The 27,891-nt window shown below is 48.6% G+C and overlaps 1 protein-coding gene across 2 annotated transcripts in view; it reads right to left on the bottom strand.

The window, feature by feature from the left end:
- Positions 1-19,024, bottom strand: part of ccz1 (CCZ1 homolog, vacuolar protein trafficking and biogenesis associated) — a 66,363-nt gene extending 47,339 nt beyond the window's left edge. Inside the window, exons 1-5 of one of the 2 annotated variants that reach the window (XM_070900771.1) lie at positions 18,935-19,024; positions 14,649-14,734; positions 11,452-11,545; positions 10,292-10,389; positions 1,510-1,603 (exon numbers count right to left, since the gene is read on the bottom strand). In XM_070900771.1, the coding sequence (XP_070756872.1) occupies positions 1,510-1,603; positions 10,292-10,389; positions 11,452-11,545; positions 14,649-14,662 (300 nt within the window). In that variant the 5' untranslated portion in view covers positions 14,663-14,734; positions 18,935-19,024. The remainder of the gene's footprint in view (positions 1-1,509; positions 1,604-10,291; positions 10,390-11,451; positions 11,546-14,648; positions 14,735-18,934) is intronic. The other variant, XM_070900772.1, reaches the window with a different exon arrangement.
- Positions 19,025-27,891: the final 8,867 nt, after the last annotated feature.

Here is a 27,891-nt window from a genome sequence, read left to right as displayed (position 1 = left end):
GGGAGAGGGGCGGGAGGAGGGGGTAGGAGAGGGGGGGAGGAGAGGGGGGGATGGGGGAGGAGGGAGAGGGGGGATGGGGGAGGAGGGAGAGGGGGGATGGGGGAGGAGGGAGAGGGGGGGAGGAGTGGGGAAGGAGGGGGGAGGGAGAGGGGGGATGGGGGAGGAGGGAGAGGGGGGAGGGAGGAGGGGGGAAGGAGGGAGCGGGGGGATGGGGTTGGGGAGAGGGGGAGGAGGGAGAGGGGGAGGGAGGAGGGAGAGGGGGGATGGGGGAGGAGGAGAGGGGGGAGGGAGGAGGGGGAGGGAGAGGCGGTGATGGGGGGGGAGAGGGGAGGAGGGAGAGGGGGGAGGGAGAGGGGGGAGGGAGAGGGGGGAGGGAGGAGGGGGGAAGGAGGGAGGGGAGGAGAGGGGGGGAGGGAGGGGGGAGAGAGGGGGGGAGGGGGGATGAATGAGAAAGGGACAAGAGTAAACAGAGTGGCACCAAGCTCCAACACACGAGTTCTATACACTGAACAGAGTGAGTTTGCCCTCAGGGAGGGAAATATGAAGAAAGAAAGAGTTTGCGCACAGCAAGCTCCCACAAACAGCAATGTGATAATGACCAGATAACCTGATGTTGGCTGAATGATAGACATGTGCTGTAACTTACTGTGTGCGAGCTGATAATGGCGTGGTGAGGACAATGGGCAGCTGGGACACAGTGAACGGTGGAACTAACAGCGTATCTCCTTAAACAATGAGATTTAAGGATTGAGAAAGAAATAGAGGAATGACAGAGGAGTGTAAATTAGAGTCAAATTGGGTATAGAGCCAAGGGCCCAGGGGCAGCACGGGCCAGCCCACACTGCGATATGTGTGCGCAATAGGTCCGTGCAGCAGAGCAGGTCTCCAGTCGTCCTGGTTAAACCCTTCCCACTGGACCAAGACCTAGCTCTGTCAAGCCCGTGTGGTGGCTGGTGTGCAACGACCACCCCACGTTAAAAAAAATCCACGCACAGGTATCTTCCACCCTTCAACATGTAGTTCGGGATCTTAGGAATATTAGGTCCTTCATTGGAACACCTGTGAACTCATCCTTTTTGACATGGAAGCAAGTCATCCTCGCTTCGAGGGACTGCCTAATACTATAATACTAGACATTGGCCAGGTCACTGGGGAGAGCTCCCCTGCTCTTCTTTGAAATAGTGCTATGGGATCTTTTATGCCCCAAGAGGACAGACGGGGCCTCAGTTTAACGTCTCATCCGAAAGATGGCACCTCCGACAGTGCGGCGCTCCCTCAGCACTGCACCAGTAATATCAGCCCGGATGAAGTGCTCAAGTCACTGGAGCGGGACTTGAACCCACAACATTCTGACTCGGAGGGGAGGGTACTGCCCACTGAGCCACGGGCTGATACCTCAGCCTTGGTTACGCACAGTTTAACAAGCAAGACCACAGCTCCAGAGACACGCAGCAAAACATCGCACCATCCGCTAGACTTTCTGCCTAAAGTATGCCATGCAATGTGTACCATAACCATCCAGAAATTCTCTTCTGCTTCATGAAAGAACTGCCTGTTCTTCTGTGTATGCAAGGACTTTGCAGGCTTGGTCGGACAAAAGGTCCTGTGAATGGGAGAGAAGAAATATTCAGGTTAGTCCAGACTTTGCTTCTGTAAATCTGTAAGCCAACACAAGAAGCATCTCTCAGACTGCAGGTAACGTCCAGTTTACTCTCACTCGTGAGCAGCTTACACAGATTTGCACAAGGGCAGACCGAGCCATTGAAGGGAAGAAAGAACCTGCATTTATACAAACGCCTTTCCCGATGTGATGAGGGGCGCAGGAAATGCAGCCGCCAACCAGGCATTTCACAGAGACCGACGCAGAGCATGGAGAAAACCCGTTTCACATTAACAAGTGGGTCGAGAGCTTGAACTAAAACTCACATTTTCGCTGAGCAGCGGTGTGCAACAGATTCCCCAGCGGCTCAGGGCGGCCCAAAGTGCTTTACCATGAAGTACATTTGTAGTGTAGTGACTGTTGTAATGTGGGAAATGCGGCAGCCAATTAGCGCACAGCAAGCTCCCACACACAGCAATGTGATAATGACCAGATGATGTTTTTTTTGTTATGTTGATTGAGGGATAAATATTGGCCAGGACACCGGGGATAACTCCCCTGCTCTTCTTCGAAATAATGCCGTGAGATCGTTTACGTCCACCTGAGAGAGCAGGCGGGGCCTCGGTTTAACGTCTCATCCGAAAGACGGCACACCTCCGACAGTACAGCACTCCCTCAGTACTGCCCCTCCAACAGTGCAGCGCTCCCTCAGTACTGCCCCTCAGACAGTGCAGCGCTCCCTCAGTACTGCCCCTCAGACAGTGCAGCGCTCCCTCAGTACTGCCCCTCCGACAGTGCAGCACTCCCTCAGTACTGCCCCTCCGACAGTGCAGCGCTCCCTCAGTACTGCCCCTCCGACAGTGCAGCGCTCCCTCAGTACTGCCCCTCAGACAGTGCAGCGCTCCCTCAGTACTGCCCCACCGACAGTGCACCGCTCCCTCAGTACTGCCCCTCAGACGGTGCAGCGCTCCCTCAGTACTGCCCCACCGACAGTGTGGCGCTCCCTCAGCACTGCCCCTCCGACAGTGCACCGCTCCCTCAGCACTGCACAGCCTGGATTTTGTGCTCAAAGTGTCTGGAGTGGGACTTGAACCCACAACCTTCCGACTCAGGGGCAAGGGTGCTGCCCACTGAGCCACAAAATGTAGCAAGTGGTAGCATGAGAAAGCGTGGAATGAGGGGCCGTTCAGACTAGGAGGCCGTGTACAATCTACCCCGTTAACATTGAGGGAATGCTCTGTTTTAGTACTCCCTCAACGCTATATGTAATCGAAAAATCTCCACACTGTTCCATCTTACCTCACATTTCCACGATTCTACCCGGCCCTGCTGCCCTCCGGCGATCCCCCCACTTGCCCCAGAAGTAATCCTGTGCAGTGTTTGAATATCTCGACTCTACTTTTATAATTTCCAATCTCATTCCCAACCAGATACTTATGCAGCTCACCCCGGCCCGAAACCACCTTCGCTGGGGAAACTGTTCCACGCCCGCTGCTGTGCTAGAATGAGATTCACTTGGCAATGCTAAGCAGGTTTTCTCCATGCCCTGCGCTCTGTCCCCGTGAAGCAGCTGGTTTATAGCTGCATTATCGGTCCCTCTCAGCATTTAAAGCAAAACCTAGATCATCGTCTGTCTCGTGACAGGAACACAATACAAGAACATAAGAATTAGGAGCATGAGTCGGCCATTTGGCCCCTCGAGCCTGCTCTGCCATTCAATGAGATCATGGCTGATCTTCTACCTCAACTCCACTTTCCTGCACTATCCCCATATCCCTTGATTCCCTTAATATCCAAAAATCTATTGATCTCTGTCCTGAATATACTCAGCGACTGAGTCTCCACAGCCCTCTGGGGTAGAGAATTCCAAAGATGCACCACCCTCTGAGTGAAGCAATTTCTCCTCATCTCAGTCCTAAATGGCCAACCCCTTATTCTGAGACTGTGACCCCTGGTTCTAGACTCCCCAGCCAGGGGGAAACACCCTCCCTGCATCTACCCTGTCAAACCCTGTATGAATGTTGTATACTTAAATGAGATCACCTCTCATTCTTCCATACTCTGGAGAATATAGATCTAGTCTGCTCAATCTCTCCTCATAGGACAATCCCCCCATCCCAGGAATCAGTCTGGTGAACCTTTGTTGCATTCCCTCTATGGCAAGTATATCCTTCCTCAGGTAAGGAGACCAAAACTGTAAACAATGCTCCAGGTGTGGTCTCACCAGGGCCCTATATATTTGCAGTAAGATGTCTTTACTCTTGTACTCAAATCCTCTTGTAATAAGGGTCAACATACCACATTTGTTTTCTTAATTGCTTGCTGTACCTGCATGTTAACTTTCAGTGATTTGTATACAAAGACACCCAGATCCCTCTGAGCACCAACATTTTCCAATCTTTCATCATTTAAAAAAATACTCTGCTTTTCCATTTTTCCTACCGAAGTGGATAACTTCACATTTCTCCACATTATATTCCATTTGCCATGTTCTTGCCCACTCACTTAGCCTGTCTGTATCCCCTTGAAGTCCCTTTGCATCTCCTCACAACTTACATTCCCACCTAGCTTTGTATCATCAGCAAACTTGGATATATTACATTTGGTCCTCATCCCAATCACTGATATAGATTGTGAATAGCTGAGGCCCCAGCACTGATCCTTGCGGCACCCCACTAGTTACAGCCTGCCAACCTGAAAATGACTCATTTATCCCGACTCTCTGATTTCTGTCCGTTAACCAATCCTCAATCCATGCTAGTAACCCCCAATCCCATGAGCCCTAATTTTGTTTAATAAACTCTTGTGTGGCACCTTATCGAATGCCTTCTGAAAATCCAAATACACCACAAATTCCCCCTTATCTATTTTGCTCGTTACAATCTCAAAAAACTCTAACAGATTTGTCAAACATGATTTCCCTTTCATAAATCAGTTTTGACTTTGCCCAATCCTGTTATTATTTTCTGAGTGCCCTGATACCACATCCTTAATAATAGATTCTAGCATTTTTCCACTACTGATGTCAGGCTAACTGGTCTGTAGTTCCCCGTTTTCTCTCTCCCTCCTTTCTTAAATAGCGGGGTTACATTTGCTACCTTCCAATCTGCGGGAACCGTTCTAGAATCTATGGAAGTTTGGAAGATGACAACCAATGCATCCACTATCTCTATAGTCACCTCTTTCAAAATCCTAGGATGTAGACCTCAGGTCCAGGGGATTTATCAGCTTTCAGTCCCATTTCTACAGTACTATTTTTTTACCCAATACTAATTTCTTTCAGTTCCTCATTCTCGCTAAACCCTTGGTTCTCTACTATTTCCGGGGGGTTTTTCATGTCCTCTCCCGTGAAGGTAAACACAAAGTATTTGTTTAATTTCTCTCCATTTCCTTTTTCCCATTATAATTTCTCCTGTCTCAGCCTGTATGGGACCCACATTTCCTTTCGCTAATCATTTCCTTTTTACATACCTATAGAAGCTTTCACAGTCTGTTTTTATGTCTCTCGCTAGATTATTCTCATATTCTGTTTTCCTTTTCCTCATCACTCTCTTGATCCTCCTTTGCTGAATTCTAAAATCCTTCCAATCCTCAGGCTTTATGCTCTTTTTGCTAACATTGGCCCTGAAATCCCAGCCTCCCCGGGTCCGTACGGAGTGTGTACAGATCCGGGATGGCATCGGAAAAGCCGGTTTTCGGCGCGCAATGCTGAAAACCAGCTTTTCTGATCTGTCAAGTTTCTGGCTTAACAGATCTCCCGTATCTTGGGAGCGAGGACATTCCCACGGCAGAGATTGGGCCATTTGCCCGTCTCTTGCCCAGCGAATGTCCTTAAAACTCTTGTGCCTGGTAAAAGCAGTTGGAGAGAGGCCAGCATCACGAGAGAGGAGCGGGCGCAGGCAGCTTGGAGGCCAGCTGCAGCAGGGACAGAAAGTAAACAAAGAAGTAAAAAGAAATCGAAGTGTGATGTCACAGCCAAGCGGGTAAGTGATTGGCTGGTGGATTGGTGAGTATTTTATCTTTTATCTTTTTCTTTTTCTTATCAGTAGGTAACCTTTGGCATTGTTGCCAAATGAAGTTAATTTAAGGGTTAAGTCATGACAGGAGAGCCCAGAGCCGTGTCATGCTCCTCCTGTGCTATGTGGGAAGTCAGGGACGCTTCCAGTGTCCCTGATTACTACGTGTGCAGGAAGTGTGTCCAGCTGCAGCTCCTGTCAGACCGCATTGCGGCACTGGAGCTGCGCATGGATTCACTCTGGAGCATCCATGATGCTGAGGATGTCGTGAATACCATGTTTAGTGAGTTGGTCACACCGCAGGTAAAGGTTACACAGGCAGATAGGGAATGGGTGACCATCAGGCAGAGCAGGAGTAGGAAGGTAGTGCAGGGGTCCACTGCGGTCATCTCCCTTCAAAGCAGATATACCACTTTGGATACTGATGGGGGGGATGGCTCATCAGGGGAAGGCAGCAGCAGCCAAGTTCATGACACCATGGGTTGCTCTGCTGCAGAGGAGGGCAGGAAAAAGAGTGGGAGAGCTATAGTGGTAGGGGATTCTATTGTAAGGGGAATAGATAGACATTTCTGCGGCCGCAATCGAGACTCCAGGATTGTATGTTGCCTCCCTGGTGCAAGGGTCAAGGATGTCTCGGAGCGGCTGCAGGACATTTTGGAGGGGGAGGGTGAACAGCCAGTTGTCGTGGTGCATATAGGTACCAACGATATATGTAAAAAAACGGGATGAGGTCCTACAAGCTGAATTTAGGGAGCTAGGAGTTAAATTAAAAAGTAGGACCTCAAAGGTAGTAATCTCAGGATTCCTACTAGTGCCACATGCTAGTCAGAGTAGAAATAGCAGGATAGTTAAGATGAATACATGGCTTGAGGAATGGTGCAAGAGGGAGGGATTCAAATTCCTGGGACATTGGAACTACTTCTGGGGGAGATGGGACCAGTACAAACCAGACGGTCTGCACCTGGGCAGGACCAGAACCAATGTCCTAGGGGGAGTGTTTGCTAGTGCTGTTGGGGAGGGTTTAAACTAATATGGCAGGGGGATGGGAATCTATGCAGGGAGACAGAGGGAAGTAAAATAGGGGCAGAAGCAAAAGGTAGAAAGGAGATAAGGAAAAGTGGTGGGCAGAGAAATCAAAGACAAAAATCAAAAAGAGCCACATTACGACATAATTTTAAAAGGACAAAGAGTGTTACAAAAACAAGCCTGAAGGCTCTGTGTCTCAATGCGAGGAGCATTCGTAATAAGGTGGACGAATTAACTGCACAGATAGCGGTTTACGGATATGATGTAATTGGGATTACGGAGACATGGCTCCAGGGTGACCAAGGCTGGGAACTCAACATCCAGGGGTATTCAATATTCAGGAAGGATAGACAGAAAGGAAAAGGAGGTGAGGTAGCGTTGCTGGTTAAAGAGGGGATTAACGCAATACTAAGGAAGGACATTAGCTTGTATGATGTGGAACCTGTATGGGTAGAGCTGCAGAACACCAAAGGGCAGAAAACGCTCGTGGGAGTTGTGTACAGGTCACCAAACAGTAGTAGTGAGGTTGGGGATGGCACCAAACACGAAATTAGGGATGCGGGCAATAAAGGTACTACAGTTATCATGGGTGACTTTAATCTATATATTGATTGGGCTAACCAAATTGGTAGCAATACGGTGGAGGAGGATTTCCTGAAGTGTATAAGGGATGGTTTTCTCGACCAATATGTCAAGGAACCAACTAGAGAGCTGGCCATCCTAGACTGGGTGTTGTGTAATGAGAGAGGATTAATTAGCAATCTTGTTGTGCGAGGCCCCTTGACCATAATATGGTAGAATTATTCATTAAGATGGAGAGTGACACAGTTAACTCAGAGACTAGGGTCCCGACCTTAAGGAAAGGTAACTTCGATGGTATGAGACGTGAATTGGCTAGGATAGACTGGCAAGTGATACTTAAAGGGTTGATGGTAGATAGGCAATGGCAGACATTTAAAGATCACATGGATGAACGTCAACAATTGTACATCCCTGTCTGGCGTAAAAATAAAACGGGGAAGGTGGCTCAACCGTGGCTAACAAGCGAAATTAGGGATAGTGTTAAAACCAAGGAAGAGGCATATAAATTGGCCAGAAAAAGCAGCAAACCTGAGGACTGGGAGAAATTTAGAATTCAGCAGAGGAAGACAAAGGGTTTAATTAGGAGGGGAAAAGAGAGTATGAGAGGAAGCTTGCTGGGAACATAAAGACTGACTGCAAAAGCTTCTATAGATATTGAAGAGAAAAAGATTATTGAAGACAAATGTAGGTCCCTTGCAGTCAGATTCAGGTGAATTTATAACGGCGAACTAAGAAATGGCAGACCAATTGAATAAATACTATGGTTCTGTCTTCACTAAGGAAAACCGGAAATACCAGGGGAACGAGGCTCTAGCGAGAAGGAGGAACTGAAGGAAATCCTTATGAGTCAGGAAATTGTGTTAGGGAAATTGATGGGATGGAAGGCCAATAAGTCCCCAGGGCCTGATAGTCTGCATCCCAGAGTACTTAAGGAAATGGCCCTAGAAATAGTGGATGCATTAGTGGTCATTTTCCAACATTCTATAGACTTTGGATCAGTTCCTATGGATTGGAGGGTAGCTAATGTAACCCCACTTTTTAAAAAAAAGAGGGAGAGAGAAAACAGGGAACTATAGACCGGTTAGCCTGACATCGGTTGTGGGGAAAATTTTGGAATCAATTATTAAAGATGTAATAGCAGCGCATTTGGAAAGCAGTGACAGGATCGGTCCAAGTCAGCATGGATTTATGAAAGGGAAATCATGCTTGACAAATCTTCTAGAATTTTTTGAGGATGTAACTAGAGTGGACAAGGGAGAACCAGTGGATGTGGTGTATTTGGACTTTCAAAAGGCTTTTTGACAAGGTCCCACACAAGAGATTAGTGTGTAAAATTAAAGCACATGGTACTGAGGGTAATGTACCGACATGGATAGAGAACTGGTTGGCAGACAGGAAGCAAAGAGTAGGAATAAACGGGTCCTTTTCAGAATGGCAGGCAGTGACTAGTGGGGTACCGCAAGGTTCAGTGCTGGGACCCCAGCTATTTACAATACACATTAATGTTTTAGACGAAGGAATTGAGAGTAATATCTCCAAGTTTGCAGATGATACTAAGCTGGGTGGCAGTGTGGGCTGTGAGGAGGATGCCAAGAGACTGCAGGGTGACTTAGACAGGTTCGGTGAATGGGCAAATGCATGGCAGATGCAGTATAATGTGGATAAATGTAAGGTTATCCACTTTGGAAGCAAAAACAGAAAGGCAGAATATTATCTGAATGGTGACAGATTAGGAAAAGGGGAGGTGCAACGAGACCTGGGTGTCATGGTACATCAGTCATTGAAAGTTGGCATGCAGGTACAGCAGGCAGTGAAGAAGGCAAATGGCATGTTGGCCTTCATAGCGAGAGGATTTGACTATCGGAGCAGGGAGGTCTTACTGCAGTTTTACAGGGCCTTGGTGAGGCCACACCTTGAATATTGTGTTCAGTTTTGGTCTCCTAATCTGAGGAAATACATTCTTGCTATTGAGGGAGTGCAGCGAAGGTTCACCAGACTGATTCCCGGAATGGCAGGACTGACATATGAAGCAAGGCTTATATTCAATGGAATTTCAAAGAATGAGAGGGAATCTAATAGAAACATATAGAATTCTGACGGGATTGAACAGGTTAGATGCAGGAAGAATGTTCCCAATGTTGGGGAAGTCCAGAACCAGGGGTCACAGTCTAAGGATAAGGGGTAAGCCATTTAGGACCGAGATGAGGAGAAACTTCTTCACTCAGAGAATTGTGAACCTGTGGAATTCTCTACCGCAGAGAGTTGTTGAGGCCAGTTGGTTAGATATATTCAAAAGGGAGTTAGATGTGGCCCTTAAGGCTAAAGGAATCAAGGGGTATGGAGAGAAAGCAGTAATGGGGTACTGAGGTTGCATGATCAGCCATGATAATATTGAATGGTGGTGCAGGCTCGAAGGGCCGAATGGCCTATTCCTGCACCTATTTTCTATGTTTCTATAGCCTATTTTTACCAGCGTAAGAGTTTAAAAACATAAAAACATATTAAAATAACATTTTAAAATACATATTTATATTAAAAACCCTGCCCACTCAGGAAACTTTATTTTAAACCATAATTAAAACTTTTTTTTTTAAATCGGCAAATAGAAATGTTTTTGAAAAAAATATATATCAACTTTAAATTCTATAGTGTATTTATGTGAGGTGTGTTTTTAATGTTTCATGTAGTGTTTGGGTATGTTTCTCATTCATAGTAATAGGAGTTTCAGACTTACGAAACTCTTATTGCTGTGAATGAGAAAATACTTTACCGTGATTGGGTGTCCAGGCCCACGTCCCGATGTGAATGCGCTCCATTGCACAGGGAGAGGAGGCCTCGAGTCCGGGATCTCTGGCAAGCATTCGACCAGAAGGTAAGTGAGTATCTTTTCTCCTATTTTTCGTCGAACGGCCACTGGAAGAAACCACCTGGATTTCAGGGCCAGTATACGCCTCTTCCTTTGATCGGCTATGATCTCGCCAGGGAATCACACGTACCTCCAGAGGAAAGGGCGTATTGTGAAAACAGCATTGTGTTGTTAGAACAATCCCATTTGCAGGATTCTCACCTCGTGAACTGCACAATCGCCTCACACAATCCAACATTGCGAATCTTTTCATTGTTATCAACTTCACTGGGATGATAAAAGAGGATCTTTTTTTCTTCCTAAAACACAAACCACGAGGTCTGTTAATGATCGACAATGACCCACCTCTTCTATAAACAATAACAACTTGCATTTATATAGTAAAACGCCCCAAGGTGCTCTACGTTCCCATGTTAAGAGAGCGCTATCAGACAAAAATTGACACCGATACACAAAAAGGAGTATTAGGACAGGTGAGCAAAAAGACTTGGTCAAAGAGGTAGGTTTTAGGGAGCATCTTAAAATGAGGAAAGAGAGACGGAGAGGTTTAGGGAGGGTGTTCCAGAGCTTGGGGCCCAAGCAGCTGAAGGCACGGCCACCAATGGTGGAGTGATTATAATCAGGGATGCTCAGGAGGCCAGAATTGGAGGAGCGCAGATATCTCGGGGGGGTTGTGGGGCCAGAGGAGATTACAGAGATAGGGAGGGGGCGAGGCAATGGAGGGATTTGAAAGCAAGGATGAGAATTTTAAAAACGAGGCGTTGCTGGACTGGGAGCCAGTGTAGGTCAGCTTCACAGGGGGTGATGGGTGAGCGGGACTTGATGCGAGTTAGGACACGGGCCGGCAGAGTCAGTCTTCACACATTCGTGCAACATACTAATATTTTGAAATTACAGGTTGAACCTCCGTTATCCAGAACTCCCTTATCCAGAAGCACCCCTCATCCAGAACCAATCCCAGCCACCGGGTGGCGCATGCGCAGAACTCCGACATGAACAAATTGAAGTCCTTCCTCACTGCCGACTCCCGCAATCGCTGGCCTGACCCCGCGATCCATGGTCACCGCCCCCCTCCAACCCTATGATCTCTCTGCCGCACTCCCAGCCCCAAGCGAGCCAGCCCCGATATCCCCTTGCTCAGTACTTGTACCATCCAATTTAACGTGACCATCCCTCATCCAGAAAAATCCCTTATCCAGAAAAATCCCTTATCTGGAGCAGGCCAGGTCCCGAGGGTTCTGAATAAGGGAGGTTCAAGCTGTACACACTAACGGTGGGGATTACGACAGTGCTGGGACTGACAGACTGCAGCACGGATTCAGCAAATGCTGTCACTCACACTCATCCTGCTGCTCACCTACCTCACCTTCTCTTGGTCCGAACTTCGGATTGTAAATGAAGAAGCTCAACAACGAGGGAGGACATTGCTTTTCTTGTGCTGTGGTCATCCTGGGGCTGAACAGGGAGAGAAAGGACAACAGGATGTGAGTGTTCCGTTCATCCAAAGACTGCTGGGAGTTCAATGCCATCTGTATCAGGCTCCAATAACCAGTTAAGGCAACGTAAACAAGGCACTCATTCACACAAAAATCCTGCAGTTGTTGTGAAATGCTTGCGCCAGTATCAATACGTCTTAAATCGGTCACCTCAAACTGCTCCAGTGACAGACCAGTAACCTACAGTACTACATAGTCATGGTCTACAGAGCTGTAGTAATACCCACCCTCCTGTATGGCTCAGAGACATGGACCATGTACCGGAGACACCTCAAGTCGCTGGAGAAATACCACCAACGATGTCTCTGCAAATCCCCTGGGAGGACAGACGCACCAACGCTAGCGTCCTCGACCAGGCCAACATACCCAGCATTGAAGCACTGACTACACTTAATCAGCTCCCCGTATGCCTGACACGAGACTCCCAAAGCCAGCACTCTACTCGGAACTCCTTCACGGCAAATGAGCCAAAGGTGGGCAGAGGAAACGTTACAAGGACATCCTCAAAGCCTCCCTGATAAAGTGCAACACCCCCACTGACACCTGGGAGTCCCTGGCCAAAGACCACCCTAAGTGGAGGAAGTGCATCCGGGAGGGCGGCGAACACAATGGCCCTGAAATCCCGGCCTCGCTGGGTCCATACGGAATACGCACAGACTCGGTGAGACCTCGCAAAAGCCGGTTCTCGGGGCGGGATGCGCATGTACTGAAAAGCGGCTTTTCCGATCTGTCAAGATATCTCTTGCCAGATCCTCCGCATCCCCGGGAGAAAGACATTCTCTCGCCCAGTGAATCTCCTTCAAACTCTCGCGCCTGGTGAAAGCAGGTGCATAGCCTACTTTTACCAGCGTAAGAGTTTTAAAACATCTAAAAATAAAGTTTAAACACATATTTTTATGTTAAAAACCCTGTCCACTAAGGTAAGTTTATTTTAAACCTTATTAAAACACTTTAAAAAAATCCCCAAAATATGTATTTTTTCTCAAACATTTAATTAACTTTAATTTCAATTAATATGTTAAATATATGAGGTGTCTTTTTATTTATTATGTTGTGTGTTCGGGGTTTATTCTCATTGATGATAATGGGAACTTGTAGAAACGGAGTTCCCATGACGATCAATGAGAATACTGCACTGTGATTGGTTGTCCCGGCCCACATGACTCCACCTTCTCCATCCTTATCTACAAGATGTGGACGTGCTGGGAAGCACAGGAAGGGAAGGCCCCCGGCCGGGATCCAAGGCGCCTCCGGGACCATCAGGTACTTTCGCAAAAATTTTTCGAGTCAGATAGATAGATTTTTAACCAATAAGGGAATTAAGGGTTACGGGGAGCGGGCGGGTAAGTGGAGCTGAGTCCACGGCCAGATCAGCCATGATCTTGTTGAATGGCGGAGCAGGCTCGAGGGGCTAGATGGCCTACTCCTGTTCCTAATTCTTATGTTCTTATGTATGCGTTCGTCCGAAGGAAGCCTCCTCGTGTCGACTGTACATGGTCCATGTTTCTGAGCCATACAGGAGGGTGGGTATTACTACAGATCCTCGAGTCTCTTCGCCGGGAGCAGGCGGAAGCCAAGCACAAACAGTGGAAGGAGCGTACGGCTAACCAAGCCCCCCACCCACCCCGTCCCTCCAACCACCGTCTGCCCCACCTGTGACTGAGACTGTAGGTCCCGCATGGGTCTCATCAGTCACCTGAGAACTCATGTCAGTGTAAAAGTAAATCATCCTCGACTCCAGGGGACTGCCGAAACAGGAGGAGAGAGATGTTTCCTCTTGTGGTTGAGACCAGAACTAGAGGCCATCAATATAAATATAAGACAGTCACTAATAAATCCAATGGGGAATTCAGGAGAAACTTCTTTACCCAGAGAGCGGTGAGAATGTGGAACTCGCTGCCACAGCGAGTGGTTGAGGCGAATAGTATCGATGCATTTAAGGGGAGGCTGGATAAGTACACGAGGGAGAAAGGAATAGAGGGATATGTTTATGGGGTGAGATGGAGAGGGGGAGGAGGCTCGAGTGGAGCATAAACACCGGGGATTGAGCCCGAATTTACAATTCTCATCCACATGTTCAAATCCCTCCAGGGCCTCGCCTCTCCCTATCTCTGTAGGCTCCTCCAGCCGTATAATCCCCGAGATCTCTGCGCTCCTCCAATTCTGACCTCTTGTACATCCCCAATTTTCATCGCTCCACCATCGGTGGCCGTGCCTTCAGCTGCCTGGGCCCCAAGCTCTGGAATTCCCTCCCTAAACCTCTCTGCCGCTTACCTCACTCTCCTCAGTTAAGACTTTCCTTAAAGCCTCACTCACCCATCCTAGTGTGAGCCTCGTTGGCTCGGTGTTAACTTTTGCCCGATTAGGCTCCTGTGAAAACACCTTGGGACGTTAAAGGCGCTATATAAATGCACATTGGTGTTGGTGTATTTATGCATCACCGGCAGTCCCTCGAAATCCAGGAAGACTTGCTTCCACTCTAAAAGTGAGTTCTCAGGTGACTGAACAGTTCAATATGGGAATTACGGTCTCTGTCACAGGTGGGACAGACAGTGGTTGAAGGAAAGGAGGGATGGGACTGGTTTGTCGCACGCTCCTTCCGCTGCCTGCGCTTGGTTTCTGCATGCTCTCGGCGATGAGACTCGAGGTGCTCAGCACCCTCCCGGATGCACTTCCTCCACTTAGGGCGATCTCCAGCCAGGGACTCCCAGCTGTCGGTGGGGATGTTGCACTTTATCAGGGAGGCTTTGAGGGTGTCCTTGTAACGTTTCCGCTGTCCACCTTGGGCTCGCCTGCCGTGAACGAGATCCGAGTAGAGTGCTTGCTTTGGGAGTCTCATGTTGGGCATGCAAACAACGTGGCCCGCCCAACAAAGCTGGTCAAGTGTGGTCAGTGCTTCAATGCTGGGGATGTTGGCCTGGTCGAGGACAGTAACATTGGTATGTCTGACCTCCCAGGGGGATCTTGCGGCATTTATGCATTGAGCATTTATACTCTCCCCTCTACATTGTAATTGGGCGCTTGCTCGTGTGAACAGAGGAACAACTGGCTTCGGAAGTTACCTTATCATCAACATTAGCGATGTTTGGATACAAGTAGTTCCTCAGTCTTGCTGCTGAAGCACATTACTCTAGTCTCAGACAACCATCTGCCGAGAAAGAGAGGGAAATGTCAGACCAACAGCGATACTTCCCAACTCATTATCAAAGTCCCAAGGAGTTTAACAGGTCTGTAAATCGGAGGCACCACCACTTCAGGAGGTAGCGGGGGGGAGGGGAAGAGACGAGGCCAAACTGGGCGATAATGCAAATTGTCACGGCAACCGAGAGTTCTCACATGTGGTTCAGTGGGTCGTATTCTCATCTCCGAGTCCGAATTGTGGGTTCAAGAGAGTTTTGAACACGTGAGGGTTGTAAATCTGTGGAATTCGCTGCCTCAGAGAGCTGTGGAAGCTGGGTCATTGAATAAATTTAAGACAGAGATAGACAGTTTCTCTGGGGTTAAGGGGAGCAGGCAGGGAAGTGGACCTGAAACCATGATCGGATCAGCCACGATCGTATTAAGTAGCAGAGCAGGCTCGAGGGGCCGTATGGCCTACTCCTGCTCCTATTTCTTATGTTGTTATGTAATCCAGGCTGACACTCCAGGGCAGTGCTGAGGGCGCACTGCACTGTCGGAGGTACCGTCTTCCGGATGAGACGTTAAACCGAGGCCCCGTCTGCCCTCCCAGATGGACGTAAACGATCTCACGGTATTATTTAGAAGAGATGAGGAATTCTCCCCGGTGTTCTGGGACAATATTTATATCCCTCAATCAACATCACTAAAGTAGATTATCTGGGTCATTATCACATTGCTGTTTGTGGGAGCTTGCTGTGCGCAAGTTGGCTGCCCGTTTCTGACACTACAACAGTGACTACACTTCAGAAAGTACTTCACTGGCTGTAAAGCACTTTACGATGTCCCAAGGTCATGAAAGGTGCTATAGAAATGTAAGTCTTTCTTTCTTTCTTTAGGTATAGAAATGCCATTAGAGGGAGCAGCCTGCGGCAGCATAGCACTGCAGGGAGCAGCTGCTGCAGGAGGGCGACGGCTGACTGTAGTGTGGGCAGGTACAGCAGGAGGGGCGCAGGAGCGGCGAGAGTTTGCAGAGGGATGTGATCGGGGCCCAGAAGAGGTGAGGGCCCAGGGGCAGCACGGACCAGCCCACACTGCGATATGTGTGTGCACTAGGTCCGTGCAGCAGAGCAGGTCTTCAGTTGTCCTGGTTAACCCTTGCCGCTGGACCAAGACCTAGCTCTGTCAAGCCCGTGTGGTGGCTGGTGTGCAACGGCCACCCCACGTTACAAAAATCCACGCACAGGCATCTTCCACCCTTCAGGATGTAGTTCCTGGAATATTAGGTCCTTCATTGAAACATGTGTGAACTCATCCCTTTTCGGCGTGGAAGCAAGTCATCCTCGTTTCGAGGGACTGACTATGATGAAGATAGAAATGAAGACAATACAATCCCCACCTATTACAGAGCGCGTGTTGGTGTGAAGGCACCTTGCTCACTATGTGCGTTGGTTTGTGTATCATCTTTTAGAGACACTGCGAGCAGGCGGGGCCAGAGGAGGAATGGCTGATGGGATTTCGAATCCGTCCTCTGCGATTATTGTTAACAAAATGTAACAGGGAAGAAAGCATTTGTCTGGGATTTAAACCAAGGGTTTACCCAATGTTCCCAAATTACTGATTGAAGAATTGGGAGCTGGTGACATGCAAGTGGGACGGGATTTCTTAAATCCCTGCAGCAGTTATTGGTAACTGAGCAATGGGTGGGATGCTAGATTGTTCTCTCAGAGAGAGATCGTAGGCTCCAAACACACACACCGTGATCCAGTGAGGGACCCAAACACACATATGTAACAAGGTGCAAAGAACCTATTGAACTGACGGACATAATGAGTTACAAACGGCACCTTTGTCACTGAGTCCTATGACAATGGAAAATGGTTAACACCACTTCCAGGGCTGCGAAGTTGATCCATTTTAGGCACCTCTGTAACCTCTTCCAGCCCTACAACCCTCCGAGATCTCTGCACTCCTCCAATTCTGGCTTCTGGCCAATTATCATCGTCCCACCATCGGTGGCCGTGCCTTCAGCTGCCTGGGCCCTAAGCTCTGGAATTCCCTCTCTAAACCTCTCCACCTCTCTCTCCTACTTTAAGATCCTGCTTAAAACCTACCTCTTTGACCAAGCTTTTGGTCACCTGTCTTACTACCTCCTCAGGTGGCTCGCTGTCAAATGTTGTCTGATAACGCTCCTGTGAAGTACCTTGGGATGTTTTACTACGTTAAAAAGGAGCTATATAAATGTAAGTTGTTGTTGTACCTCACCACTTCTCCCAAAGCACTTCCCTACCAGTAGATTACATTTGAAGTGGGGCCAATTAGCACACAGCAAGGCCTCACCAACAGTTAATCTGTTTTGAGCGGTATTGGTTGAGGGAAGAAGGTTGGCCTGGATACTGGGAAAACCCCACCTGCGGGACTTTTGACTGGGAGAGGACTTGGCAGCAACGTATTGGATCAGCCGAGAGCCGATGACAGCTCGAGATGGGGATACCAGTGAGACCCTGTTGCACAACAGCTTTTAATGGTAAAATGATACACAAATCCAGGACATGGATTGTAGCTGCAGGTGGAATTTTGAGCTCCTTACTGAATATAATGAAACTGATCCAAAACACAGCCAGTCTGTAGTGACTATAATAAATTCATGGTCCCCCTGAGTAATAAGGAATAAAAAGACTTGCTTTTAGATAGCGTCTTTCACAACCTCAGACCTATGAAGTACTTTACAGACAATTAAGTACTTTTGGAGTGTAGTCACCGCTGTAATGTAGGAAACACGGCAGACAATTTGCACACAGCAAGCTCCCACACACAGCATTGTGATAATGACCAGATAATGTGTTATAGTGATGTTGGTTGATGGATAAATATTGGCCAGGACACTGGGGAGAGCTCCCCCTTCTCTTCTTTAAAACAGTGGCCATGGGATCTTTTACGTTCACCCAAAAGGGCAGACGGGGCCTCGGTTTAACGTCTCATCCAAAAGATCGCACCTCCGACAGTGCAGCACTCCCTCAGCACTGCACTGGGAGCGTCAAATTAGATTTCTGTGCTCAAGTCCCTGGAGTGGGACTTGGACCCACGACCTTCCGACTCAGAGGCGGGAGTGCTACCCACTGAGCCACGGCTGACACATAAGAGCCCCTCCCTATTCTTCAGTAGGAAATAGAGCCCCTCATTATCTGGTTATTTATCTCATTGCTGTCTGTAGGACCTTGCTGTGCGCAATTTGGCTGCCGCATTTTTTTTTTTGCATTACAGCAGTGCTTTGCACTTCAAAAAGGTCATTAATAGGCTACAAATCGCTTTGGGACATCTCGTGATCACGGACGGTGCGATATAAATGCAAGCTTTTTCTTTCATACTCCAACCTCTAGAATGCCAAGTGGCAAATATTTGACACGATTGGAAAATAAATACATCAATGAGCAAGTAACAACATATAGCGCTTTTAACGTAGAACTAAAACAACCTAAGGTGCTTGACAGGAGTGTAAATCAGACCATAGATCACTCTGGGCCAGGTACAGTCTTGCTAACAAGGGCAAGGTTACCATTAAATGTGCTCAAAAATACCACCACTGGTCATAAACTTAATATAAACTTAAGGTGTCAAGAACAAGCAGGACCTAAATATCTGTACACGTTCAGTACTGTTTCCTCGGATGGGCACAGCTCAGGTTATTAAATCAGACATATTTATTAAAAACAAATTCTTGGCAAAAGGTTCTTTTTATAAAAAGATAATTTTTTAAAAGTACTTTTTGGGGGGGTGGCCTCTCCAGGTTGTTGGTTGTAGGCCTCATTTGGAGCCAGGCTAAATTTGAAACCCACCCCAGCTGCTGTGCACCATGGCTGGGCAAGTTTCTCCCCTCCAGAATTTGGCCTTAGCTGGAAACTTGAGACCCGTACAGCTTCCCACAACACACAAGGCAAGCAGCAATAGATTACTTTTATAGTGCAACATTTTCATAGAAGTAAAAATGGAACCTTTTGCTGGCATGCACACAAACAAATACCTAGGCCTCACATTTCCAGCCAGGCTAAATTTGCTGAGTCCCCCAGTCACAGTGCCTGCTGTCTGGGCCACTGCTCACACACACAGCAGTCAGGGAGCTCAGGCCCAGAGCACTGCTCAAACCAGCCAGCAATCCCACATGGAAAGCTTCCATAATGTATGTTTTCTTTTTTCTGCAGTAATTAAAATATATATTTATATAAAAAAATACCTTTTTTGTGTGTGTTTGCCACTGAGTTTCTAGTTTAAAGTCCTGCAGCATTTCCCATCCTGAATACTGGAGGGTGTCTGTGGGACTCTACAGCACCACATACTGGTTGGGGAGATATTTCTGCCTCTCCAAAGACTTGCACACATAAAAAATGTACCTGCTTTATTTTAGCCAAAATTGGTTTTGCATTCGCATGTTGTTGGACAGAAAACTGTTTTAACATTTCTTTAAATTTCAAAAAACCAAAGTGTTTCAGTGTGGGTTCCCCTTCGGACGTGATTTTCCCCGAGAAAGAAAGACTTGCATGTTTATATCATCATCATAGGCAGTCGCTCGAAGCGAGGATGACTTGCTTCCACGCCAAAAAGTTCACAGGTGTTTCAATGAAGGACCTAATATTCCAGATCCCGAACTACATCTTGAAGGCTGGAAGATGTCTGTGCGTGGATTTTTTTAACGTGGGGTGGCCGTTGCACACCAGCCACCACACGGGCTTGACAGAGCTAGGTCCTGGTCCAGTGGCAAGGATTACCCAAGGCGACTGGAGACCTGCTCTGCTGCATGGACCTAGTGCACGCACATATCGCAGTGTGGGCTGGTCCGTGCTGCCCCTGGGCCCGCGCCTCTTCTGGGTCCCGATCACGTCCCTCTACAATTTCTTACCCACGCAACCACTGCCCTTTTATATACCGCGCCTTTGACAACCTCTCAAAATGCTTTACAGCCAATGAAGTACTTTGTGAAGTGTAGTCACTGTTGTAATGTGGAAAACGCGGCAGCAAATTTGCGCACAGCAAGCTCCCACAAACAGTAATGTGGTAATGACCAGATAATCTGTTTTAGTGAATGTTGGATGAAAGAAAAAGAAAGACTTGCATTTATATAGCGCCTTTCATGACTATCGGACGTCTCAAAGCACTTTTGAAGTACTTTTTGGAATGCAGTCCCTGTTGTAATGTGGGAAACGCGGCAACCAATTTGCGCACAGCAAGCTCCCACAAACAGCAATGTGATAATGACCAGATAATCTGTTTTTTTGTTATGTTGATTGAGGGATAAATATTAGCCAGGACACTGGGGATAACTCCCCTGTTCTTCTTCGATATAGTGCCACAGGATCTTTTACGTCCACCTGAGAGAGCAGATGGGGCCTCGGTTTAACGTCTCATCCGAAAGACAGCACCTTCAATTGTGCAGTCTTTTTATTTTATTAACCTGCCTCATTTGTCTCTCCTGCTCTCCTGATAGCGCTGAGTTCAGCTTCCATACGGTTCCATTGGTGAGCCTGCCCTGCGGTATTTTGTCCACGAGACGGTTTTCACCTGACCTTGGAGAGTCGGGGCTGACAAAGGGCGGAACTTTCAAATTAGGCATTTTTCCTTCCCTTTGATTTCAGCCAACGCAAAGTAAAATCATGCGTATGTTGGGCACCAATCCAATACGGCCCGTATTTCAGCCATCTCCATCCGCCAAAATGGAAGGGTCTACCCAAGGTATTTGACTGTGGAGGGCATCACTGGTCCTGTCCTCATGCACGAACATTCGATGGATCAGACATAGAAACCCTGGCTGATTTCTCCGCCCCTCTCTTCTCCTTCCCTAGCCCAGTTGTGCTGAGGTTCAGTCACACCCCTATCACTGCTAAAGCTGAGGACCATCTAACAAGGCACGAACCAGGGATTGAAACTGCGACCCCACTGATCAGTATCTCTCAGTCTGACATAGAAAATGCATCAACTTAAACCATTGTCAGCTGTGGCTCAGTGGGTAGCACACTTGTTCCTGAGTCAGGAGGTTGTAAGTTCAGGTACCACTCCAGGAGCTTGACCACATAAATCCAGGCTGACACTCCAGTGGAATGCTACACTGTCGGAACTGCCATCGTTTGGATGAGATGTTAAACCGAGGTCCCGTCTGCTCTCTCAGGTGACACTATTTTGAAGAAGAGCAGGGGAGTTATCCTCGGTGTCCTGGCCAATATTTATCCTTCAATCAACATCACTAAAACAGATTATCTGGTCATTATCACATTGTTGTTTGTGGGAGCTTGCTGTGCGCAAATTAGCTGCCGTTTTTCCCATATTACAACAGTGACTACACTCCAAAAATACTTCATTGGCTGTAAAGCATTTTGAGACGTCCGGTGGTCGTGAAAGACGCTGTATAAATCCAAGTCTTTTTATTAGAGGCCAGCTTATTATAGAATCACAGCATCATACAGCGTAGAAGGAGGCCATTTGGCCCATCGTGTCAGTGCCGGCTCTTTGAAAGAGCTATCTGATTAGTCCCACTGACCTTCTCTTTCCCCATAGTCCTACAAATTTTTTTCCTTCAAGCTTCTATTATTCAAAAGTCCATGTTTCGAATCAACCCTCCTTCTAACACACAAAACCTGGCACAGTTTTCCTCTGTCTTCTGACAGCTCATGATAGCTGAGGTCTCTTAGTCCTTTTTCATATCAAGCTACTCGGGCACATTAGGCCCTTTCTGAAAGGATATTGTACAATATTTTTAATAACAATGATTCTTTTTAGAAATTTTGAAAAATGACTAATCATTTTTTCTTAACTGTAGTCAACTCGGGCTCACATTTTCCATTGTCCATAAACTTGAGCTCATCGAAATCTGCTGCCCACGTCCTAACTCGCACCAAGTCCCGCTCACCCATCACCCCGGTGCTCGCCGACCCATGTCCTAACTCGCACCAAGTCTAGCTCACTCATCACCCCGATGCTCGCTGCCCCGTGTCCTAACTCGCACCAAGTCCTGCTCACCCATCACCCCCTATGTTCACTGCCCCGTGTCCTAACTCACACCGAGTCCTGCTCACCCAACACCCCCTATGTTCACTGCCCCGTGTCCTAACTCGCACCGAGTCCTGCTCACCCATCACCCGCTGTGTTCACTGCCCCGTGTCCTAACTCGCACCGAGTCTCGCTCACCCATCACCCCCTGTGCTCGCTGCCCCGTGTCCTAACTCGCAACGAGTCCCGCTCGCCCATCATCCCCTGTGCTCACTGCCCCATGTCCTAACTCGCACCAAGTCCGCTCACCCATCACCCCCTGTGCTCGCTGCCCCGTGTCCTAACTCGCACCAAGTCCCGCTCACCCATCACCCCCTGTGCTCACTGCCCCGTGTCCTAACTCACACCCAGTCCTGCTCACCCATCACCCCCTGTGTTCACTGCCCCGTGTCCTAACTCGCACCCAGTCCTGCTCACCCTTCACCCCCTGTGTTCACTGCCCCGTGTCCTAACTCACACCCAGTCCTGCTCACCCATCACCCCCTGTGTTCACTGCCCCGTGTCCTAACTCACACCCAGTCCTGCTCACCCATCACCCCCTGTGTTCACTGCCCCGTGTCCTAACTCACACCGAGTCTCGCTCACCCATCACCCCCTGTGTTCACTGCCCCGTGTCCTAACTCGCACCAAGTCCCGCTCACCCATCACCCCCTGTGTTCGCTGCCCCGTGTCCTAACTCGCACCAAGTCCCGCTCACCCATCACCCCCTGTGTTCGCTGCCCCGTGTCCTAACTCGCACCAAGTCCCGCTCACCCATCACCCCCTGTGTTCACTGCCCCGTGTCCTAACTCGCACCAAGTCCTGCTCACCCATCACCCCCTGTGTTCGCTGCCCCGTGTCCTAACTCGCACCAAGTCCCGCTCACCCATCACCCCCTGTGTTCGCTGCCCCGTGTCCTAACTCGCATCAAGTCCCGCTCACCCATCACCCCCTGTGTTCACTGCCCCGTGTCCTAACTCACACCGAGTCTCGCTCACCCATCACCCCCTGTGTTCACTGCCCCATGTCCTAACTCGCACCAAGTCCCGCTCACCCATCACCCCCTGTGTTCGCTGCCCCGTGTCCTAACTCGCACCAAGTCCCGCTCACCCATCACCCCCTGTGTTCGCTGCCCCGTGTCCTAACTCGTACCAAGTCCCGCTCACCCATCACCCCCTGTGTTCACTGCCCCGTGTCCTAACTCGCACCAAGTCCCGCTCACCCATCACCCCCTGTGTTCGCTGCCCCGTGTCCTAACTCGCACCAAGTCCCGCTCACCCATCACCCCCTGTGTTCGCTGCCCCGTGTCCTAACTTGCACCAAGTCCCGCTCACCCATCACCCCGGTGCTCGCCAACCTACATTGGCTCCCAGGTCCCCACGCCTCAAATTTAAAAATTCTCATCTTGTGTTCAAATCCCTCCATGACCTCAGCCCTCTCTACCTCTGTAACCTCCTCCTGTCCGACAACCCTCCCAGATCTCTGCGATCTTCCAATTCTAGCCTCTTGTACATCCCCACTTCCTTTGCTCCACCATTGGTGGCCGTGCCTTCAGCTGCCTGGGCCCTAAGTTCTGGAATTCCCTTCCTAAATCTCTCCGCCTCTCTCGCTTCCCCTTTAAGATGCTCCTTAAAACTTACCTCTTTGACCAAGCTTTTGGCCACCTGTCCAAATGTCTCTCTCTTTGGCTCGTTGTCAATTTTTTGGTCTGATTCCACTCCTGTGAAGTGCATATAAATATTGATTGGGAAACAAGTCCATTGACCAAAAAAACTAAGTTGCTGGCTACTGTAAATGTCTGGCTTTTGTCAGGAGATTTATATCTAAGGAAATATACGAAACTATGGAACAAGCCAACAGCATTATGCCATGAAGCCTCCTTCCCAATAGGTAATTTACAATTTCCCCTATCATGGACTCTACCCAACGTACAATCTCTCCTGAAGTGAATATTACAAGCAAGACTTCCAACAAGATAAAGATCTGTAAAATCTAATGAAACTCCATACTGTCCATCTAAAGTTACAAACTGTTATGTTCAGAATAACTCCTCAAGACTGTATGCTGTAAGCTCAAACTGTTGTGACCTTGGTCTCTTTAATGTAACTCCAGAGTGAGGAAGCAGCATGGTAGACTGCCTTTTATACCTGCTTGCACGGGGTGTGCAGATGACCCTTGGGTCTCCCACAGGTGCGCCCCCTGGTGGCAAATCTTACACACTGGTAAGGTCATAACATCACTCCCCCCCCCCAAAGTCTTAGAAACAAGTTATTTACAAGTTGAGGCGATCCGGGGCTTTACGTTCCCGGGTTGATCGCCTGAGTTGAAGTCCTGGCCTGGGTGAGTTGGTCGGACCATTGCTGCACTGCGGTGTGGCTGGTCTGACTGTCGGGCATGGTGGGTTCATCCTTGTGATTGACCGCGAGGTCGATTGCTGGTTGGGTGTGTGTGGGTGGATCAATGATGGTAATGTCCTCTTCAAACTGTTTTTGGTTGTCAGTGAACCGCAGTTTGGTCTGATCCAAGTGTTTTCTGCATGTTTGTCCATTCAAAAGTTTGACAACAAACACTCTATTCCCCTCCTTGGCTAACACAGTGCCAGCAACCCATTTGGAACCATGACCGTAATTTAGAACAAACACAGGGTCATTAACCTCAATGTCACGTGATACAGCTGCGCGATCATGGTACAAGTTATGCCGGTGACGCTGGGTTTCTACATGATCATTGAGATCCGGGTGGACTAAGGAGAGCCTGGTTTTGAGTGCTCTCTTCATTAACAATTCTGCAGGGGGAACACCAGTAAGCGAGTGGGGTCGCGTCCGGTAGCTGAGCAGAATCCGAGATAGCCGGGTCTGCAGGGAACCGTCCATCATGTGTTTTAAGCTCTGCTCGATAGTTTAGATTGCCCGATCCGCTTCACCATTGGATGCGGGCTTAATCGGGGCAGATCTGACATGCTTGATGTCATTGTGGGTCATGAACTCATTGAATTCCGAGCTGGTGAAACATGGTCCATTGTCACTAACAAAGACTTCGGGCAAACCGTGGGTGATGAACATGGCCCGGAGGCTTTCAATGGTGGCAGTGGACATACATGATGACATTATTATACATTCAATCCATTTAGAGTAAACATCCACTGCTACTAGGAACATCTTTCCAAGAAAAGGACCAACGAAATCTATGTGGACACGAGACCACGGTTTGGAGGGCCATGACCACAGACTCAGTGGGGCCTCCCTTGGTGCATTGCTCAACTGTGAGCAAGTGTTACATTGGTGTACGCATGACTCCAATTCCGAGTCAAAGCCACGCCACCAAACGTGCGACCTGGCGATAGCCGTCATCATGACTATGCCTGAGTGGGTACTGTGTAGATCGCATATAAACGTTTCCCTGCCTTTTTTTGGCAAAACTATGCAATTTCCCCCATATGAGGCAATCCGAATGGATGGACATTTCATCCGTGCATCAGTAAAACGGCTTAATTTCGTCTTGCATTTCCCCGGGAACCGCCGACCAGCTCCCATTAAGGATGCAGCTTTTTACTAGTGATAGCACAGGGTCTTGGCTGGTCCAGGTCCTGATCTGGTGAGCCGTGACGGGTCACCTCTCGCTCTCAAAAGCATCCATTACAAGAAGCAAGTCTGTGGGTTGCGCCATTTCCACCCCAGTGGTGGGCAATGGTAGCTGACTGAGGGCATCAGCACAGTTCTCAGTGCCTGGTCTGTAGCGGATTATATAGTCATACGCAGATAATGTTAGTGCTCATCTTTGGATGCGGGACGAAGCACTGGTGTTAATACCTTTGCTTCCTGAAAACAGCGAAATGAACGGTTTGCGGTCGGTTTCGAGCTCAAACCGGAGTCCAAATAGGTATTGGTGCATTTTCTTAACCCCGTATACACATGCTAAAGCCTCTTTCTCAACCATGCTGTAGGCTCTTTCAGCTTTAGATAAACTTCTGGATGCATATGCAACCGGTTGCAGTTTGCCTGACACATTTGCTTCCTACAACACACAACCGACCCCGTACGACGATGCATCACAAGCTAGTACTAAACGTTTACACGTGTCATACAATACAAGTAACTTGTTAGAGCATAGCAGGTTTCTGGCCTTATTAAAGGCTGTCTCTTGAGATTTACCCCAAACCCAGTCGTCACCCATGCATAACAACAGTTCCAGCAAAGTGCTCAACCCCGGTAGAAAGTTACCAAAATAGTTGAGGAGTCCCAGGAACGAACGCAGCTCCGTCACATTCTGTGGTCTGGGTGCATTCTTGATGGCCTCCGTCTTGGAGTCCGTGGGTCTGATGCCATCTGCCACAATCTTTCTCCCCAGAAATTCGACCTCTGGCACCAGGAAAACACACTTGGAGAGTTTCAGCCTGAGTCCCACTCTGTCCAGTTGCTTTAGAACCTCTTCCAGGTTGTGCAAGTGCTCGGTGGTGTTGCGACCAGTGATCAGGATGCCGGTGCGCAGAACCGATTTCAGCAGACTCTCCATGTTCCTCTGGAAGATGGCCGCAGCTGAGCGAATCCCAAAGGGGCATCTGTGGTATATGAACAGTCCTCTGTGCGTGTTGATGCACATCAATCTTTTCGAAGATTCACCCAACTCCTGTGTCATATAAGCAGAGTTAGATCCAGCTTGGTAAACGACTTCCCCCCCTGCTAGCGTTGTGAACAGGTCATCCACTTTGGGTAGTGGGTACTAGTCCTGTAACGAGACTCCGTTGATCGTTACCTTGTAGTCCCCGCAGATTCTGACCATCCTATCGCTTTTCAACACTGGAACAATTGGACTGGCGCACTCGTTGAACTCGACTGGCGATATGATCCCCTCTTGTTGAAGTCTGTCCAGCTCGATCTCGACTTTCTCTCACATCATATATGGAACCGCTCGGACCTTGTGATGAACGGGTCATACATCAGGGACTAGATGTATCTGCACTTTGGCACCTGTGAAGTTGCCGATGCCTGGCTCAAATAACAACAGGAATTTGTTTAGCACCTGGACGCACGAGGCGTCATCCACCGAAGACAGTGCTTTGATGTCGTCCCAGTTCCATCGATCTTTCCTAGTCAGCTTCTGCCGAACAGCATTGGGCCATCGCCTGGTACAATCCATAGTGATAAGTCACGCACAGTTCCATCGTACAATACCTTCACTGCCACACTGCCTATGACTGGTATGAGCTCTTTGGTGTAAATGCACAGCTTGGTCTGAATCGGGCTTAGTTTTGACCTTTGTGCCTTGTTGCCCCACAGTTTCTCAAAAGCCTTCTGGCTCATAATTGACTGATGCGCCCCGTGTCCAATTCCATGGAAGCTGGAATGCTGTTGAAGTTGACTTTCATCATTATCGGAGGGCTTTTGGTGGTGAAGGTGTGTACCCCATACACTTCCTCTTCAGCCTTAGGTTGAGTTGCCTCTCTTACTCGTCAGCGTGATCCGCGCTGGATCGGTCATCTTCTGCCGACTCTGCCACGTGGTGAGTCGCAGCACGTTTGCACATTCGCTGGAGGTGCCCCATTGTTCCACAGCCCTTGCACACGTAGTGCTTGAATCGACATTGATGGGCTCGATGATTGCCCCCGTAGCGCAAACATGGTGTTAATGGATTCGCATTCACGCCCCACGGCGTACACTGAGTCATCCTAGGTCTGGCCTCTGCAGGCGTGTAGGCCCTGCCATATACAGTTCTGCCTGCTGAAGGCATTATTTTATGCACAGTACTTGCCGGTGAGCTTCGATGCTGCAAAGATATCTGTTTAGTGTTATCGTTCATGGATATGAAAGCCTGGGCTATCGTGATGGCCTTGCTCAGCTCTGGGGATTCAGCACACAGCAGTTTGCAAAGAATGACCTCGTGGCCGATTCCAAGCACGAAAAAGTCCCACAACATTTCCCCAAAAATCCAGCAAACACGCACTGTCCCTCAAGGCATCTTAGGTCGGCGACATAACTTGCCACGTCCTGGCCCTCGGAGCGATGGTGCGTGTAAAAGCGATATCTGGCCATTAAGATGCTCTCCTTCGGCTTGAGGTGTTCCCGAACCAGTGTGCACAACTCTGCATATGTCTTCTCCGTTGGTTTTGCCGGTGCTAGCAGATTTTTGATGAGGGCATATATCGTGGACCCACAAACGGTGAGGAGAATCGCCCTG

This window comes from Pristiophorus japonicus, chromosome 15 (genome assembly GCF_044704955.1).
Source record: "Pristiophorus japonicus isolate sPriJap1 chromosome 15, sPriJap1.hap1, whole genome shotgun sequence".
NCBI classification, from domain to species: domain Eukaryota; kingdom Metazoa; phylum Chordata; class Chondrichthyes; family Pristiophoridae; genus Pristiophorus; species Pristiophorus japonicus.
Note: the sequence above shows the minus strand (reverse complement) of the source record. Positions and strands in the feature narration are given on the sequence as shown.